This window comes from Capra hircus, chromosome 22 (genome assembly GCF_001704415.2).
Source record: "Capra hircus breed San Clemente chromosome 22, ASM170441v1, whole genome shotgun sequence".
Lineage (NCBI taxonomy): Eukaryota > Metazoa > Chordata > Mammalia > Artiodactyla > Bovidae > Capra > Capra hircus.
In genome coordinates, this window is record NC_030829.1 from 46,263,797 (window position 1) to 46,285,056 (window position 21,260).

Sequence of the window (21,260 nt, forward strand, 5' to 3'; positions counted from 1 at the left end):
AGCCTTTTTTCCTTGCAAAATCAGGCTATCAGTTTCCATTTTCCAGCTGTCAGTTTGCCTACCCCTAGCAATCCATTCTGAAGATCAGTCCTGGGATTTCTTTGGAAGGAATGATGCTAAAGCTGAAACTCCAGTACTTTGGCCACCTCATGCGAAGAGTTGACTCATTGGAAAAGACCCTGATGCTGGGAGGGATTGGGGGCTGGAGGAGAAGGGGACGACAGAGGATGAGATGGCTGGATGGCATCACTGACTCGATAGACGTGAGTCTGAGTGAACTCCGGGAGCTGGTGATAGGGAGGCCTGGCGTGCTGCGATTCATGGGGTCACAAAGAGTCGGACACGACTGAGCGACTGAACTGAACTGAATTGATTGAGCTTTTTCTTTTACTCTCAAGACCTAAGACTATAGCAGGATGAGAAAATGAATACTCCTTTCTCCATTCATCCACCTGTTTAGTCAGTAGTATCTGAGCACTTGGCCAAGGGCTCCTTCTAAGAGATTCAGCAGTGGTCAAACACAGAGCATGAGTGCCCACAGAGTGGTCTTTCAGGTAGTGAGTAACAGACAAATGAACAAGCAAATAAAAAGAAAGGAACATCTGTCACAAGGGCTCACATGAGTCAGAGTAAGGTCACGTGGAGGAGGGGTCAGAGAAGGTGACCTCTGGACTAAGATCTAACCAGAAATGAACGCTTCTTCTTCTAGGAGGAGGAGCTGGTGCTGAGGCCCTGCTGAGGTGGTAATGGGCATGCTGTAGAGTGTGATGACAAAGAAACCTACCCCATGCCCTGAGTGGAGGAAGAAAGAGCGCATGGTGGTCAGCAGGCATTGCACTCACTATAAAGGAGGTTAGGTTTCATTTTAGGTGGAACAGGAAGTCTTGGAAGGGCTTTGATCAGGAGGCTGACTTGATCTGAAGAATCAAGTGCTTCCTCCATTCAGTGCTCTTTATGGATGGCCTGGCCCTACGCTGGATGCAATAGAAACAGTGGCGAACACAACATCATCAAGACTCTGGCCACTGGGAAGGGAAGAGAGAAGCCAGATCACCACATGGCCTCACAGGGAAACCCCAAAGGGCACTGTTATTTTATCTGAGGCCAGAGGGTGAAAATGTTAACTGGGCACAAGAGATGCGGGAGAACACGAAGGAAAAAGTATCTGTATGTTCCAGACGGAAAACAGAACATACGTAAGGTTTTAGAGGGTTCACACTGACTTCCAGGCTATAGAGATTTTAATATGACTAGAAAAGGAAAGAAAGAGGGAAGTAAGGGGGAGGGAGAGAAAGAGATGATGGAAATGTAAACATCATAATAGCAAGAGAAGAAAATGGATAGATAAATGAGAGGCATAGGATGGAAGACAATAAGGAGGGGACCAATAGTTCAGCAAGTTCTAGAGATCTATTCAACATCATGCTTGTAGTTCACCTACCTATAGACTAGACCACGGTCAGTCTTTTGTGGTAAAATACGTAAACCTACCTTATTCTTGTTTAGAGCTGCACTGTGTTAAGTTACACTAGATCTAAAAAATCTTTGCTTTCATTTAAACTATTTTGAAATGTTCTCTGGATTTTTAATGTACTATGACATTTTTTAAAGCAATGCAATTCTTACTACCTTTTCTTAACTCTAAATTGAGTAAAACTGGCTTAGTGTGTGTTTACTCTGCCATTTTCTTTCCCTCGGTGTTTGGGCAGCAGGGTTACTTTGTACTTAGAGTTCATAACATACCCCTCACTCCCATAACATTGGCACATTTGTACAATGGACACCCACTTGTTCACTGGATGCCCATCAAGCCATGAGAAGTGGGAAGTTTCAGAATCCAGGATACTTCTTTTGACAAAGTTCAGGCTGGCAGAAACAATACTAGGGAAAATTCAGCAACTCTGATGTTTATTTTTGTTAATTCACATAAGTTCAGTGTCTCCTGATCCCACGGGAAAAGATCAAAACTGGAAAAAGATGAGAGTGACATGGGTTTCTAAGATAGTTGATTTAGAAATAAATAGAAATGCATCTTAAACAGAGCCATGAAATTCAGTGGATTTTAGAACGTCTTCATTATAAAACCAGAGAAAAACCATATCACTAATCTTCCTTCCCATCCCAGAGAGAGACCATAGGAGGCTCATTTTAAGGTCTGATGAATGCTTCAGAAGGCCTGAAGTAAATCAGGACAAGAATTTACTCATTTGAATGTTATATTTAAACTCCAGGCTCACCCAATTTGTCATGGTTTCTCTTTCCTTAAAGAAAAAATATTTCAGTTATTTGGTACATAAAGCAGCAAAAGAAAATTCTCTCTAGACAGTAAACAATGCCTTTAAAAGACAAAAGCTTAATAGAACCTCAAGATCACTTGTTCAGGAATGATGTGTCATGGGCCGTGTCAAGCAAAATCACAGGAAATCTGTGAAACAGGACTATTTAGTCTGTCCAAGGCCAGTGTTTTTGCTCTAACATTTTCTTTTATTTCATGACATCAAGATGCTCTCATTCTTCTTTTAAATTTCGAAAGTGAATTTTATCAAATACTGCTTTAATTAAAATTATCCAGTTTTGAAATCTTTAGGAGGTCATCTAAATATTTGGAAACCAGAGTTAGCTGCTATTGGACTAAAGGCACATAACATAATAATCCCAGGTGTCACCTTGCAGAAGCCCTTTCATTAACCGCAAGTAGCATTTCAGTGGCCATCAGGGAAATAGTTAAAAGATGACAAAGTAAGAAAGAATCTGTTGTTTCACTGTCATGAGAACTTCTCAGGAGGTAAATGGAGTTTTTGAGTGATGAATGAAATACTCCAAAGGATTTGACACGTTTTAGTCAGAATCACTGAACTGACAGGATGGAAGGCTAGCATCAATGTGTATGCACAATGCCAGTTATACACAGTTTTTACAGGCCATAATCCCAATCCCTGTTTTAAAAAGAACAAGAGAAAATGGCATCAGAGTTGCCATTCAGGGGACTGGACTGAACTAGACAGAGTAGTAAGGAATGTCAACCCTGGAATCAGATCATTTCATTCACAATCAAGTTCAGAATGTTCTGATTCTATTTAAATGTGATTCATTTCATGCTTTTGTTTTCAACGTTTTGTGGACCTTCTATCGAAATGAAAGAAAAATTACTCAATGAGAATCCTTTCCCAGGTAGCTTATCTATTCATTCATTCATTCATTAATACTTCTACTGAGCATCAACCTCATTCATAGGTACTGGCCTAGTTGCCCAGTCTTTTCATTCTGGAAAATCAGGTAGATCTGTCCAACACAGGCCTGCTTCCTTCCCACAGCTGTAGCCACCCAGACTAGGCTGCTGGTCGGGCTGTGCCACCCACTGGAGATGCGATTATGGATCCAGAATGGGCACCTGATCTTGCAGAATCAAAGTCTACAGAAGACACACAGGGGGTGCACTGGGGACAGTGGGGATGACCCTTCCTTCCTTTTCAAGACTGTTTATTATTTTAGGGCCCTTCTGTGCAAACTTTAGAATCTCCTTGTCTATATCTACAAAAACCTTGCTGGAACTGCACTAAACCACAGAACATCTGAGCTTCCCTTGTGGCTCAAAGAAGGTAAAGAATCTGCCTGCAATGAGGGAGACCTTGGTTTGATCCCTGGGTTTGGAAGATCCCCTGGAGAAGGGAAAGGATACACACACCAGTATTCTGGCCTGGAGAATTTTGTGGACTGTATAGTCCATGGGGTCGCAAAGAGTCAGACACAATTGAGTGACTTTCACAAAACTTTTACTGACCAAGTTCACCATCGTAAGTGGGTCCAGTTTGTAGCATCACAAAACAGTTAGATTACTAATATCAAAGATCACTTATCGCAGATCACCATAACTGTTGTAAAAACAGTGCCAACACTTTCTTGATGCAGGGTTGCTAAAACCACAATATTATTACAAAATGCAACAAATTGAAGCAAAATAAAATGAGGTATACCTGTAATTGATTTCTGTTGTTGTTGTTGTTTAGACACTCAGTTGTGTCCGACTCTTTTGTGACCCCATGGACTGTAGCCCGCTGGGCTCCTCTGTCCATGAGACTTCCCAGGTAAGAATTTGGAGTGGGTTGCCATTTCCTTCTACAGGGGATTGTCCCATCCCAGAGATCAAACCTGGGTCTCCTGGCAGAATATTTTTGCTCTTTATTATTTCTTTCCTTCTGTTTGCTTTAGGTTTATTTTGCTCTCCTTTTTCTAGTTACTTTTGGTAAAAGTTAAATTATTATTGTGAGGCATTCCTCTTTAATGTAAGAATTCAGTGCTATAAATTTCCCTCTGGATGCTGTTATAGCTTTGTCCCACACATTTTGATACATTGTCTTTTCATTTTCATTCAGCTTTATATTTGTAAAATCACCTCCAAGATGTTCTTGGTGACACATGAATTATTTAGCAGTATATTATTTGATTTAGAAATGTTTATAGAGATTTTTCTAATGTCTTTATGCTAATGATTTCTAATTTGATTCCATTATAATCATAAAAAAATACTCTGCATCATTTTAACTCTTTTACACTTGCTGAGCTTTGTATTATGACCCAAGGTCTATCATTTCTTTTACTTTTTTGGCTGTGTGGCATGTGGGATCCTAGTTCCCCAACCAGGGATTGAACCTGGGCCCCCAGCAGTGGAAGCACAGTCTTTCACCTTTTGAGTTTGGCCATGCCCCATGGCATGTAAGATCTAGTTCCCTGACAGGGGTTGAACCCACACTCCCTGCATTGGAAGCATGGAGTCTTAACCCCTGAATTGCCAGGAAAGTCCCAGAAGTCCAGAGTCTTAACTGCTGGCAGTGCGTTCTAAGTCACTTCAGTCGCGTCTGACTCTGCTACCCTATGGGCTGCAGCCCGCCAAGGTCCTCTGTCCATAGGATTCTCCAGGCAAGAATACTGGAGTAGGTTGCCATTTCCTTCTACAAAGGATAAATGGACCACGAGGGAATTCTCAGGATCTCTTTTATCCTGGCTAATGTTCAATGTATATTTGAAAGAATATATACCGGACTGTTGTTGGGTAAAGGATGCAATGAATGGTAGCTAGATCTTATAGACTGATGGTGTTGCTCAGCTCCTCCATAGCCCTGCTGATTTTCGGTTTAACAGTCTAGCAATTCACAAATGTGAAGTGTACAAGTCCCCAATTATAACTGTAAGTTTTTCTATTTCTACTCTCAACTCTTAATTTTTGCTTCATGTGTTTTGAAACTCCATAGTTTGGTCCAAACATACTTAAAATTATTCTTTCTTCCTGGGGATTGACACTTATTATATACTGCCCCTCTTTGTCTCTAGTATTTTTCTTTGCTCTGAAGATGAGTTTACTTGATATTAATATGCTGCTAAGTCGCTTCAGTCATGTCTGACTCTGTGCAACCCCAGAGACGGCAACCCACCAGGCTCCCCCATCCTTGGGATTCTCCAGGCAAGAACACTGGAGTGGGTTGCCATTTCCTTCTCCAATGCATCAAAGTGAAAAGTGAAAGTGAAGTTGCTCAGTCGTGTCGACTCTTAGCAACCCCATGAACTGCAGCCTACCAGGCTCCTCTGTCCATGGGATTTTCCAGGCAAGAGTACTGGAGTGGGGTGCCATTGCCTTCTCTGGATATTAATATAACCACTTATATTTCTTTTAAAGCTTGCATAGTGTATCTTTTCCCATCATTTTACTTATAACATACGTTTGTCACTGTATTAGAAGCAAATTTCTTGTAGTAAGCATATGGTTGGCTCATATTTTTTCAGATCTACTTGGCCAATCTCTATCTTTTAATTGGTGTGCCTAGACCATTCATGTTTAAAATAACTAGTGATATGTTAGAGATTGTCTTCCTTTTTATCTTTTTTACCTGCTCATTTTCTCTTAATTTCTCATCTCTAATTTTCTTTTCTTACATTTTTCTGAGCTGCTTTTTTTAAGAAAAATAACTAATTAGCATTTTGAGATGTAAATATAAACCTTTTGATTTTCCTAAAAGAAGCAGCTCATTTTTGCAATACAAAATACAACATAACAATATTTGTGCAAGGCATATGTTAAGATTAGAACACCATCTTCTGAATTTCACCGAAGCATGAGAAACTTGACAGGTCAATATTCATATCCGGTTTCTTGCCCCCTGAAAATGCAATTTATTTATTTATTAATTTTTAATTACTTTTTAAGTATTGCTCATTTTATTGTTTTCACAATGGTTGCTCTAGGTACTATAATATAAATATGCAATTTATCATATTCTATTGATATCAGCATTTACTACTTACAGTGAAATATACAACTCTTATTTCTAATTAGGCTCCTTTACCTTCCACACTTTCAAATATAACTGTCTTAAGTATTTCCTCAACAGATATTGGGCACCACATCAGATGAAGCTATAGTTCTTGTTTCAACTATCAAATATGATTTGAGAATCTTGGAAGGCGTGGAGAAAGGGAACCCTCTTACACTGTTCGTGGGAATGTAAACTGGTGCAGCCACTATAAACAACAGTATGGAGGTGTCTCAAAAACTAAAAACTGAGTTGCCATACGATCCTGCAATCCTACCCCTGGACATATACCCAGTTAAAAGTATAATTTGAAGAGATACATGCACCCCTATGTCCGTAGCGAGACTGTTTACAACAGCCAAGACAGGGAAACAACTTAAATGTCCATTGACAGAGGAATGGATGAAGAAGATGTGATACACACACACAAAACTGTTACTCGCCATTAAAAAGAATGAAATAATGGCATTTACAGCAACATGGATGGACCTAGAGATTATCATACTAAGCGAAGTAAGTCAGAGAGAGAAAGACAAGGGACTTTCCTGATGGTCCAGTGGTTAAGAATCTGCCCGCTGAGGCAGGGGACATAGGTTTTGATCCCTGGTCCAGGAAGATCTCACATGCCACAGGGCAACTACTGAGCCTATGTGCCTAGAGCCCGTGCTCTGCAACAAGAGAACCCACCACAGTGAGAAGCTCACACACCACAACGAAGAGTAGCCCCCTTCGCCGCAACTAGAGAAAGCAACAAAGACCCAGTGCAGCTTAAATACATACATAAAATTTAAAAAAGAAAGTCAAAGACAAATGCCATACGAAATCATTTGTGAAATCTATAATACAATACAAGTGAACTTATCTACAAAAGAACAACAGGCTTACAGACATAGAGAACAGATTTGTAGTTATCAAAGGAGAGGGGGATGGGGGAGGGAAGGATTGGGAGTGTGGGATTAGTAGATGCAAACTATTATATATATATAGGATGGATAAATAGCAAAATCCTACTGTATAGCACAGGGAACTATAATTCAAAATCTTGTGAGTAAACTATAGTGAAAAAGTTTATATATGTGTATAACTAAGTCACTTTGCTGTACAGCAGGAATTAAAACAACATTGTAAATCAACTATTGTTATTGTTGTTTAGTTGCTAAATCACATCTAACTCTTTTGTGACTCCACAGACTGTAGCCCACCAGAATCCTCTGTGTATGGGATTTCCCAGGCAAGAATACTGGCCATTTCCTTCAACAGGGGATCTTCCCAACTTAGGGATCCTGAACCCACATCTCCTGCTTGGCAGGTGGATTCTTTACCACAGAGCCACCTGGGAACTCAATAAAAAAAAATTTTTTTTTAATCTCCTGAGAATTAAGATACTATATTATTCTTACTCCTAAATTTAACCAATTCAATATTCTTTCCTTCCTGAAGCTTCAAGCTTTTTTTCTGTTATTTCCTTTCTGCCTGGAGAAATTCTCTAATAATGGCAGGTTTGCTGGCAAGAAAATTCTCAGTTTTCCTTCATCTGAACATGTCTTTATTCCTTCATTCATGAACAATTTTTTCACTGAATATAGGATACTGGTGGACGGTCCGTTTCTTTCATTATTTGAAAAATGCTATGGCAATTCCTTCCGGTCTCCCTGATTTCATATGAAAAATCTGCTGTTATTCAAATTGGTAATTTAAATAATATGTCCTTTCTCTCTGGCAGATTTCACTTTTTTCCCCTTATGTAGGATCCCTGGGTGGGGAAGATCTCCTGGAGAAGGAAATGGCAATACACTTCGGTATTCTTGCCTCAAAAATTCCATGGACAGTGGAGCCTGGTGGGCTACAGTCCACGGGGTCACAAAGAGACATGACTGAGGTGACTTGAGAGAAAAACAACTATTTCTGCTTTATTGACTATGCCAAAGCCTTTGACTGTGTGGACCACAACAAACTGTGGAAAATTCTTCAAGAGATGGGAATACCAGACCACCTAACCTGCCTCCTGAGAAATCTGTATACAGGTCAAGAAGCAACAGTTAGAACTGGACATGGAACAACAGACTGGTTCCAAATAGGGAAAGGAGCACATCAAAGCTGTATATTGTCACCCTGATTATTTAACTTCTATGTAGAGTACATCATGAGAAATGCTGAGCTGGATGAAGCACAAGCTGGAATCAAGATTGCCAGGAGAAATATCAATAACCTCAGAGATGCAGATGACACCACCCTTATGGCAGAAAGTGAAGATTTAAACAGCCTCTTGATGAAAGTGAAAGAGGAAAGTAAAAAGTTGGTTTAAAGCTCAACATTCAGAAAACTAAGATCATGGCATCTGGTCCCATCACTTCATGGCAAATAGACAGGGAAACAGTAGAAACAGTGACAAACTTTATTTTCTTGGGCTCCAAAATCACTGCAAATGGTGACTGCAGCCATGAAGTTAAAAGACACTTGCTCCTTGGAAGAAAAGTTATGACCAATCTAGACAGCTTATTAAAAAAGCAGCGACATTACTTTGCCAACAAAGGTCTGTCTAGTTAAAGCTATGGTTTTTCCAGTAGTCATGTATGGATGTGAGAGTTGGACCATAAAGAAAGCTGAGCACCGAAGAATTGATGCTTTTGAACTGTGGTGTTGGAGAAGACTCTTGAGAGTCCCTTGGACTACAAGGAGATCCAACCAGTCCATCCTAAAGGAAATCAGTCCTAAATATTCATTGGAAGGACTGATGCTGAAGCTGAAGCTCCAATACTTTGGCCACCTGATGCGAAGAACTGGTATTGTAAGTAGGTAGCAGGCAAAATGGCAACAATTGAGGAAGCAGATCTATCTCCTTATTTTTCCCCAGTACCTGTCTGTGAAAATTATACTGTTACATAATCATTTCCAAGTGTCATGAATCTCTTTAGGCTTGAAGAGCTACTTATCAAAATGTAAATAACTCTTGCGAAGGAATGGATCTTAACTATATGTTTGATATACTTTAATTAACAATTAATTAAATACACGGAAATCAGTCCTGAATAATCATTGGAAGGACTGACGCTGAAGCTGAAACTCCAATACTTTGGCCACCTGATGTGAAGAACCGACTTACTGGAAAAGATCCTGATGCTGGGAAAGACTGAAGGTGGGAGGAAAAGGAGACAACAGAGGATGAGATGGTTGGATGGCATCACGGATGCGATGGACATGAGTTTGAATAAGCTCCAGGAGTTGGTGATGGACAGGGAAGCCTGGCGTGCCACAGTCCATGGGGTCGCAAAGAGTCAGACACGACTGAGCGACTGAACTGAACTGAACTGAGGTGACTTCACACACATACATACACACACACACACACACACACACACACACTTATATTTAATTATACTGTCTTCCCATGCATTTACTTGGATTCATCCAATTTGTAATTTGCTCAGCCTCTTGAACATGCACTAATTTGGGGAAGTTTTCAGCCAATATATTTTTAAATATATATCCAGTCCCACTCTCTCATCTCCTGAGATGTTTATGACATGAACACTAGCCCTCTGCTGTCTCACGTGTCCCTTAGACTCTTGTCGTTTCATTCCAATCTATTTTCCCTCTGTTGCACAGGCTGGATAATTTCTATTGATCTGTCCTGAAGTTTACTGATTCTATCTTCTGTCATCTCCAACTGAGCTGATCCAGTGAGCTTTTTATTTTGGTGACTATATTTTTCAGTTCTATAATTTCCATTTGGCTCTTTTTTTTTTATAATTTATAATTCTTTGTTGAGACTTTTATTGTTTACATTTATTTCAAGAGAATTCCTAACTGCTTTTGAAACATTTCAATTTTTAAAGCGTTATTTTTTAAATTTAAATTTCAACATCTGATTCTTATTAATACTGGCTTCTGTTTGTGTGATTTTTGTGTGTACCTGTTTTTGGCACAGGCAGGAAACTTCTGGAGTTCTCTATTTGGGATACATGGGAATCAATAAGAAACCCAGGGAACTTGCCTTCATGTCTTTAAGACTGGGCAGTTCACTTTTTCCTACCTTGCATATCTTCCTATACTCATTGGTGGTGTTATATCCACAGTTTTTCAGTTGTAAGGGGAGCAATCTGATTAAAATATGGCTACTCTATACTGGCAGAATCAAAAGTCTGTTTTTAATTTTAATAAAAACTGCTTCAAATGTCAACATTCAAAAGTTCAAAGGCAATTTTAAATGAAGTTCTTTTCTCACATTCTCTAATAATTTTTTCATTCATAAGACTTCATATCTCCAAATATCACACTGCCTGTGTACATCTAGGAATCCACCTGAAGGAAGCATTTTAAGCATCTTTTCTATTTATTGTTGCAAGCACCATCACTGGACACCTTCTTAAGACTCTGGAAGATATTCCAATGCTACAAAATTGGTAAGCAGGTGAACTCTAGACCCAGGCAATGGCCAACAAAAGAGAAAGTCCCTAGAGAAATTTGGCTGTAAGTTTATTTTTTCCTACCTTACCCTAAAAAATAACCAAAAACAAACAGTCCCTGGATACACTTGTCCTTTGAACTACAAGGTACTTGCTTCTCTTTCCTAAAAGCTTAATATAGTGTGCTTCTCCCTCAGACTGGAGGTTGGATATTAGCTCTGGTATAACTTCTCCTCTCACTCAGTGTTCCAGTTGTAATGAATTTCTCCCAATCCTCTAGGCTCACTCCCTCAGAGATGCCCACACTTCTACTCCCTGCATCTAGCATAGCACCCATGGCACTCCCTCCCCATCTGGGCCAGCGGGTCTCCCCAGCACATGCATAGAACGTCACAGAGTGCTACTCTGCCCACTGCCTAAGCCATACCTACTCTCTAGGGGAGGAGCATTATTTTATTGTACCCACATAGCATGTACAACAAAATAAAGTGAGTGATGGCAGTGTTGAGTCCCAGGAGGTATGATATTTTTGCAGCCACAGCTACATTTTCAACCTAAGTTGTCACCTGGCCCTGCGGAGGTAACTGGCGATGGCTGTGAGGGTGGCACTGACATATCTAAAGGTGGCCAAAGGAAAACAGATTTTCATGGAAATGTATCTTAGAAATTTTCCAGGAATGCTCCAATTGTAAAGGAAACTTTTATTCCATTAACATACCTTTATTTTGTTTCAGACAATATATTTATGGAGCAGGCAATGCTCAGAGCTAATTAAGGATACAGTCAAGAGTAACATAGTCCTTATCCTTGTAAACCTTACCTTCTAATCCAGGAAGTTACCCCAATATTTCCCAACAGTTACTTAATCACTTTTACTAAGTGCAAGAAGAGATATAGTAAGTGGGTTCAATTTTCTTTGAAATCTCATCAAGAGCTGTGTGCTTTCAATGGTGTCAATATGGGTGAAAAGGACAACACAGGCTGTGCTTAGAGCAAAAGAAAAAGAAAATCAATGCGAATGTTTCATAACCAGTGAGCATTGAAACTCAATACATTTCACTGCCATGATTTTATTCAGGTCTCTTCATAAATGTTCTACACACTTGGGTTCCAAGGCCCTCAATGAAAGGGCAGTGCATTTGATGAGTTTCTAAACACTAGGACACAATTAGTGATCACTGTGAGGGAGGTGGGTGTGCCAGGCACCTGCCCAGCAGCAGGCCTTACCTCTTTGTTTGTCCTGTCAGCTTGCACCAATGTTCCATTCAGGCAAGGTTCCACGTAGTGAAGCTCCTCATTATACTGCAAAGGGAAGAAACAGTCAAAAGTAAACAATTAAACATATGAGGGGTACACAATAATTTAAAGATAACACATACAAACAAAAAAGCAGCAAGATCACAGGCTCAATTCATTTCTGTAAGGTGACTTTCTCAATTGGTGGTCCAGAGTTTTTAAAAAACTCTGTTTAAGTGCAAAGACAGACTTCATTCATTTCTTGCTTGAGTGGGAGGCTTATAGAGCACATGTGGGTGGATGACAGTGACCGGAGTGTACACAGTTAACTGATAATCCTTCAGGGGTGACTCCAAACACGGGTTCCCGGGGTATGGCTGACAGCACGTGGTCCAGCTGAGATCTAAATAGTGTTCCAAACTCGGGTGGATATGGCTCTAGCTCCTGCCTTTGGTTTCATGGAGCCAAGGAACCCATATGAAGGTCACATATGAGTGACAACAGAAAGTTGGAAAGCAGAGATCTTGATGCTCCCCTATAGGAGGCTTTGTGGTATTAGAGCAGTACACACGTGTAGTGATGACACCACTGTCCACATAGACCAATGCCAGGAATCATTTTTGATTCCAGAATACCCAGATAATAAAGCTTTGTTTTTGTCCAAAGCTCACAACTAGGAAGAAAACATTTGACTGTTCTTTTTAATTTTTCTCATCAAGCATGGTGAGTCTGCACTGTAGCTAGACTGGGACATTTCAAAACACAAATCTAATCATGCCCTCTCTTGTCAATGCAATTCAGAGCTCCCCTTTGCTCTGCAGAGGAACATTCCTAGGGCTTGGCAGGACTCTGGACACTTGGCCCCACTACCCTTTCTGTATCTTCACCCATTAGCCCTCCCCATAAACTCAGCACTGGTCAGCCCTAATTCCCTTCCTGTCCTCTGAGATGACCCATCTTAACCTTCAGGCCTTCCACCACTGGGCCTCCTGCCTGAAGTACTCCTTTGGCATCTTCCAAATGGTGCCTATTCATCCTCTGGGCCACCTCATTCTTACTTCCTCTGGGAAGTAGCCTCTGTTGACTGATTTCATCTAAGGTGATGATATGTCCATTCCTAAAGCTTATTTCCTTTTATTTTTGAAGCATAATTATTCTTAGTCAATCACAAGTATTTGGTCCCCCTCTGTTGGATACAGAACTTCATAACATGTCTTGCAACTGGGAGTGGTCAAGTAATCCATTCCTAGCCAATAAAACACAAGAGGTAAGCTTTCTGGGCAGTTTCCATAAACTTTTGTTCTTTCCATTAAAGGAAAACTCAGACTTCTATCTCCACTGCCTTCTCTCCCTCTTGGGATGCTACTGTGGAGTGCAGCAGCTATTTTGAAACCATGAGGTTGCAAAGGTTGACAAGGTTAAAAATGGACAGCAAGGCCCAAGGAAGACGGAGCAGGAAGATAGATCCAGTGTGGGTCCTTATTGACACTGTTGAACCACGGTACCAAACTGCAGTTGCTCTCCTTGAGGCCTCTTCCATGAGATTAAGAGATGTCTATATAATGAAGCAACTTTCATTCAGTTGTTCCGTAACTTACAGCCCCAAACTTTTCAACTATATTTTCCAGGTAAATTTTAAAACGTTATCTATATTTTGCCTGAAACACATTCACAATATTGATTCTTAGTGTTATATAATCTGAGGCAGGAGTCAGAACTCTTGGGTCCAAGTCCTGACTCAGTCATACACTAACTGTGTGGCCTTGGGGAAGTCACTAAACATCTCTGATCCCAGATTCGTATGTATAATGTGCTAATTCACCTTCTGTTAACCCTCCACAGCCCCCTGTGAAGATCCAACAAGGCAAAATACCTGAAATTGCTTTGGTATGTAAAGGCCTGTATGTGTAGGGGGCCGCAGTGGGGGCTTACAAGTAAAGAAGACCAAGCAGTTCTTGCCCTCATCAAGGAGGAACATGTGCAGTAATCAAAACCATGCTCATTGTCACTGCACAAGTCGTGGCCACAACGGAGGAATCTGCTCTTCTGAACCCCCGCCAGCTTGTTAGTGGCATCATCCAAGCTTGCAGTTAACTAATTTCCCTTGACTGCATCAGGACAAAACTATGCTGAGCAATCTGGACTGTATCACCAAAGGGAGCTGGGCTCAGCTGTCCATGTGAGGGAACAGCACACACCAGGCGGCTGTGCCAGAGAGGCCCGTGGGCTGTGCATGCTCACCATGCTACCCAGCACTCCTCCGGAGGGGGACACCAAGAGCACCCTGTGTGCAGAGCTGCTCCCAGGCTCCCAGCAGCTCTCCATTTGGAAAACTTTCCATTTCTGCATTTTAATGGATGTCCCCTATATTTCCACTTTGTGAAACAGTGATGTGAGATGGCCGAGTTGATTTACGATAAAGGTCTGGTCACCTCCACTCCTAAGATACAATGGCTTCCTTCAGTTCTCCTTCATCTCTACTTAAACAATTAGATATCAATGGTCTTACAGAAAAAGATGCAATGCACATAATCATTGCCTGCATGCACACTAAGTCGTTTCATTTGTGTCTGACTCTATGTGACCCCATGGACTGTAGCCCTCCAGGCTCCTCTGGTCATGGGATTCTCCAGGTAAGAATACTGGAGTGGTTGCTATGCCCTCCTCCAGGGGATCTTCATAACCCAGAGACTAAACCTGCATTTTCTGTGACTCTGCATTGCAGGCAGATCCTTTAACAGTGAGCCACTGAATAAGCCCACATAATCATTAGCCAGATGCAATAATGTTCAGCCATTGGCTCTGGCTCCCTCCCATGACTAGGAGTGAACTCTAGGGAGGCACTCAACTACCTCCCTCTCTCCTCAAATTTTTAGTCTTTCCTGCAAGTTTCTGGAAAATGGAAGGAGTCTCTTAGCAGGATAGGAGAGAGCCAAGGCAGCCCTAGAGATGGTCCAGCCAGCCCACTAATCAATCACATGATGAGAAGATGGACAAAGAACTTTCACTCTTTAAAGAGCTTAGAATCTGCCACACAGACTCAAGATACCAGTCGCTGTCAGTTTCCTTCTTCCTTTCGCCTACCTGGTTGGCTCTTCTCCTCTGATTGACACAAGGGTAGAGCATAGAGCTAAAGCAACTGGGGCAAACAGGGTGGGTTCAAATCCAGGCTCAGACACACACTAGCTAGGTGATCTTCGCTAAAGCATCTCTGCTCTTTAAAGTCACTGTTCATATTAGGGGAATGGGGATTGTTACCAACATCTCTCATGAACTTACTGTGAGGATGAAATGAGATGGTTCAGTGAAGAGTCAACACAGAACCCTCATGGAAGAAAGAGAAAGAAAGTGTGTGGGTGCATGAGACCAAGAAAGAAAGAAAATATATATGTGACTGTGCTGTGTGCTTCATAGAAGACTAACAGACTATACAGGAGGTGGTGAGTAGGAAACAGGAGGCGGTGAGTAGGAAAGAGGTGGGGCAACAACCATGACCTACTCTTGGAAACAGGGCTCACATGCCCCTGCCCTCCCCAGAGAGCACAGACACCGTATCTGGTGGAAAGAAGCACTGCTCCACTACGCACAGGTGACTCGAAACAGTTGAGACAGAAACCACCACATTGTGCAGCTGCATGCTGCCCACTCCTTGCCAAACTCTGAACCCTCCCAATAACCTGGGTCTTTGGCAGACAGGGAGCCAAGACAGTGCTGGTGGCCTACTGCCAAATCCCTTCATAGGAAGGTATCTGCCATGAAATCCTTTGTTCGTTTCCCTCCTGGATATTAACTAAGCATTTGCCATGTGTCACAGATATCAAACACTGGCTAAATTTGCCCATGATCATCACTGTGGGGTAATCATGGAAACACTTCCTCTTACTTTTATTAGTAAAAGAATGTGCTCAATAATATATGCTTTTCCTTTTCACAGTAAAAAGTACTTATCTGTGATGTCATAACTAAGTAAGTGTTAGTCGCTCAGTTGATGTCCGACTCTTTGTGACCCCATGGACTACAGCCTGCCAGGCTTCTTTGTCCATGGGATTCTCCAGGCAAGAATACTGGAATGGGTTGCCATTCCCTTATCCAGAGGATCTTCCTGACCCAGGAATCGAACCCAGATCTCCTACACCACAGGCAGATTCTTTACCATCTGAACTACCAGGAAAGTGCCCATGGTCCACCAAAAAAAAAAAAAAACGTGGGGGCGGGGAGGGTTGCTCAAAAGAAACCCATGTTATTCTTCACATGTCAGGCTACAACCCACTACTCTCTCTTCAGGCCAACCACCAAACTCTATACTCTGGCAGCAAGGGATACATCACTATCTGCCTTTTTTTTTCCTTTTTACCAATCTCCGGAAGTATTCCCAAATCTCTCATTTTAAGGACACAGCAAAATCCTCAACGAGAATTTTAATGATGATGAAAAAGAGGAAAGCCAAGTTTCATTCAATGAATGGCCAGAACTTTGGAGGGAAGAATCTAAAAACAAAGAATAAATGGGTTGGGTTCACCAGCTAAGATTCATGGAAGCTTTAGCACTGGTGCAGAATCATGTCACATGCTGGCTTGTGTAAATTTCAGCCCAGAGACCGGAGAGAAAAGGGCAGGTTACTGTGGGTTCTGCATGATACTGGGGATTCAAAATCCTGCTTAACGTTGGAAGCTGGAGGTGATCAATGAAAGCAACACATCTCTCAGGCCTAACAGAACAGGATGATCAGCTGCCTATAAGAGAGACTGAGGAAAGGCCTCATGAAGGAGGGAGAGACTTTAGGGAACATGTGGACACGGCACCCTTCAGCTCAGACTTCTTCCCTGTCTTCAGGGGATGTGCTAGTTCCTCTACCTGGCTGAACACACAGATTGACCTGGACCGACCCTCTCAACCCAGTACCATTCTTTTCCGCATCACCCCCACTCACCCGTTCTCTCTGCTTCCCACATTCACCCCCCTAGTCCACTACATCCAGTCACTGAACTCCTTTCAGTCAAGCCAGCCGGGTCTATACTCCCTGAGGGTGGGAGAGGATTTATTACAATTTGAAAACAGCACTTTCCTCCTCAATTGTTGGCTCTTTTTCCTGCCCTACCTCACTGCATACTCCTGGTTAATGCCTATCTGTCTTTAAGTGTTCACTTCATCATTGCTTATTCCAAGAAGCCACCACTGAGTCCTAGCTGGCTGCATGGCCCAGTTCTGTGCTCTCTCAGCCTCCACACTATCCTGCCCTTCTCTGAGACTGCTCTGTCTACACTAGACTGAGAGCACCTTCTTTCTTCCTGGTAGCGTCCATACCCAACACAAGCAAACCCCAAACCTTAAAGCTCATGTGGGAAGAAAACCTGTTTTCCTTACCTACCAAAGCAGCCCCAGTACTTAACTCACAGCACTCAATAGCATTTGCTGAATAAATAAATAACCAGAACAAAGAAATGAAAGGCAAAATTAAAGATTCCTGATGGAAAAGATTAGAAACAAAGCCTAAAGAAGAAAAAAAGTTGACACAAAGACAAAAAAATAAATAAAATAATATGATGAGAATCTCTAGCCTCTTCAAAAAACAGATGATAAAATGCAAAGGAAGTAAATCGGTACATTTTAGAGAATCCTAAGTGGCACAAAACAAAAACCAAAAAAGCACAGAGTTAAAATACTGGCATGATTATACAATGCAAGAAAGTGATGCAGAACTGCTGGAACTCTATTAAATACTTTATGGCTTTATTGGTACACTTTTGATTAAATAACCTTTAGAATGAAAATGTGTAGAGATTATGTAATGAAGCAGATGAACCCACAATATTTTCACCAACACAAGGCATCCCAGGGATCTTTTGCATTACAAAAGATTCTTGTGTAATTTGAAACACAACTGGACATAATTAGTAATACAGGACAAATGAGCACCGACAGAAAATACCATCCTTATACTTTTAATACGGAATCGATTACTTTAAAGAGCAAATCCACAGCAGGCAAAGCACTGGAGAAACAGCTCTGAAGAAAATCTGCAAATTAAAACCAGGGCACCAGAAAGTTCTGAGTTGAACTAACAAATGACGCTCTTCCCTATTCAACTCTGCACAAACACGGCCTACAGGAGGCATTTAAATTGATTTAACAATATCAGCCCAGTTAATACTGTGTTCATTTAATGCATGGCTTAGGCTTCTGTAAAATCATTTTTCAAATTTCAGCATGGAACAGAATTAGCACTCTCATTTTTATGATAATATTGTTAATTTAATGCATGGCTTGGAGTTAGACTTCAAAGTGAATCAGAAAAATATGGCTTTTCTCTTGTCAGAAACATCTCTCTTCATGCACCAGTGGTTTGACCTTAAATTTTAACTTCAACTGCACAAAATCACTCTCATATTTCAACAATTTTTCATAATTTAATCATTTAGTTCATTGATCTTAGATAGATTTTGCAATATCCTGCTCAGGAAAACTAAAACAAGTTTTAGCATTATCTTTTCATTTTTATTCTCTGGAAAGATCTAGAAAGAAATTTTCAGTATAACATGTAAGATGCAGTTAGCAATGAAGGTAATACAAACACGCAAATATGTAAAATGGCTGGAATGGGCAAGGAAAATCTTTTCCACTATTTAAATTCCCTTCTTTCCTTCTCCATTATGGCACTGAAAATCAAATGGCAAGGATGAATTAGAATTGTACAACCAAAAAGTCTATAAAGTACAAAAGCTTCCAACATTATTAAGATTGTACTTTTTACTTTCTCCCCATTCATGACATTGTACAGGAGACAGGGATCAAGACCATCCCCAAGGAAAAGAAATGCAAAAAGGCAAAATGGCTGTCTGAGGAGGCCTTACAAATAGCTATAAATATAAGAGAAGTGAAAAGCAAAGGAGAAAGGCAAGATATACCCATTTGAATGCAGAGTTCAAAAGAATACCAAGCAGAGATAAGAAAGCCTTCCTCAGTGATCAACACAAAGAAATAGAGGAAAACAGTAGAATGGGAAAGTCTAGAGATCTCTTCAAGAAAATTAGAGATACCAAGGAACACTGCATGAAAAATGGGCTCGATAAATGACAGAAATGGTATGGATCTAACAGAGGCAGAAGATATTAAGAAGAGGTGGCAAGAATACACAGAAGATCTATACAAAAATGATCTTCAAGACCCAGATAATCACGATAGTGTAACCACCAACCTAGAGCCAGACATCCTGGAATGTGAAGTCAAGTGGGCCTTAGGAAGCATCACTACGAACAAAGCTAGTGGAGGTGATGGAATTCCAGTTTAGCTATTTCAAATCCTGAAAGATGATGCTGTGAAAGTGTTGCACTCAAGATGACAGCACATTTGGAAAACTTGGCCGTGGCCACAGGACTGGAAAAGGTCAGTTTTCATTCCAATCCCAAAGAAAGGCAATGCCAAAGAATGCTCAAACTACCGCACAATTGCACTCATCTCACATGCTAGTAAAGTAATGCTCAAAATTCTCCAAGCCAGGCTTCAACAGTACGTGAACCATGAACTTCCAGATGTTCAAGCTGGATTTAGAAAAGGCAGAGGAACCAGAGAAAAAAAATTGCCAACGTCCGTTGGATCTTTGCAAAAGCAAGAGAGTTCCAGAAAAATATCTACTTCTTCTTTATTGACTATGCCAAAGCCTTTGACTGTGTGGACCACAACAAACTGTGGAAAATTCTTCAAGAGATGGGAATACCAGACCACCTAACCTGCCTCTTGAGAAATCTGTACGCAGGTCAGGAAGCAACAGTTGGAACAGGACATGGAACAACAGACTGGTTCCAAATAGGAAAAGGAGCACATCAAGGCTGTATATTGTCACCCTGCTTATTTAACTTATATGCAGAGTACATCATGAGAAATGCTGGGCTGGAAGAAGCACAAGCTGGAATCAAGCTTGCTGGGAGAAATATCAATAACCTCAGATATGCAGATGACACCACCCTTATGACAGAAAGTGAAGAGGAACTCAAAAGCCTCCTGATGAAAGTGAAAGAGGAGAGTAAAAAGTTGGCTTAAAGCTCAACATTCAGAAAATGAAGATCATGGCATCTGGTCCCATCACTTCATGGGAAATAGATGGTGAAACAGTGGAAACAGCGGCAGACTTTATTTTTGGGGGCTCCAAAATCACTGCAGATGGTGATTGCAGCCATGAAATTAAAAGACACTTGCTCCTTGGAAGGAAAGTTATGACCAACCTAGACAGCATATTAAAAAACAGAGACATTACCTTGCCAACAAAGGTCCATCTAGTCAAGGCTATGGTTTTTCCAGTAGTCATGTATGGATGTGAAAGATGGACTGTAAAGAAAGCTGAGTGCCACAGAATTGATGCTTTTGAACTGTGGTATTGGAGAAGACTCTTGAGAGTCCCTTGGACTACAAGAAGATCCAACCAGTCCATCCTAAAGGAGATCAGTCCTGGGTGTTCATTGGAAGGACTGATGCTGAAGCTGAAACTCCAATACTTTGGCCACATGATGCAAAGAGCTGACTCATTGAATAAGACCCTGATGCTGGGAAAGATTGAAGGCAGGAAGAGAAGGGCACGACAGAGGATGAGATGGTTGGATGGCGTCACCAACTCACTGAACATGAGTTTGAGTAAACTCTGGGAGTTGGTGATGGACAGGGAGGCCAAGAATAGGACACTACTGATTAACTGAACTGAACTGAAAACACTGAAATGTCTTCTCAAACATCTACCCAGCAAGCAAGAGAAAACTGACAGTGTAATGAAGGGTGAAATGATAATGTCCCCTCCCGTAAATGGAATCCAGTCAACAAGAACAATGCACTCAAGCAGATTTGCAGGGCATCCTGCTGGATTTTCAAATATCACAGCCTCCTATACTCATAACAGCCTGCATTGTGTCTTCCTCTAGACAGCCAAGTGACCACTTTAGACAGACAAAGGAAAAACATACAGCATACTCCTAGAGCAATTCTGCCACTGTAAAAATTGGAAAAGGAGACAGAGGAATAAACCACCACACAATCTGTCAAGGTAAAACTGGTGAAACACATTTAGGGTTGGAAGAGGTGATTTAAGAACATGCAAATGAAGACTTGCCAATTACAAATCTAATGTTAGGACCCTCAAAATACTGTTGTTATGGACTGAATGTTTGTGTCCTCCACTTAATTCATATGTTGAAACCCTTAATCCACAGTGTGATGGTATTTGAAGATGGGACTGGTGGGACATATTATTATGGCCATATATAATATATAATTACAGTTAGATGAGGTCAGGAAGGTAGGACTCTTGTGATGGGACTGTGCCCTGATA

The 21,260-nt window shown here is 41.1% G+C and overlaps 1 protein-coding gene across 2 annotated transcripts in view; it reads right to left on the reverse strand.

Annotated features, from left to right (window-relative positions):
* CACNA2D3 (calcium voltage-gated channel auxiliary subunit alpha2delta 3) overlaps positions 1-21,260 on the reverse strand; it is an 870,293-nt gene that overhangs the window by 399,212 nt on the left and 449,821 nt on the right. For both annotated transcript variants that reach the window (XM_018038437.1, XM_018038438.1), the window contains exon 9: positions 11,939-12,013. In XM_018038437.1, the coding sequence (XP_017893926.1) occupies positions 11,939-12,013 (75 nt within the window). The remainder of the gene's footprint in view (positions 1-11,938; positions 12,014-21,260) is intronic.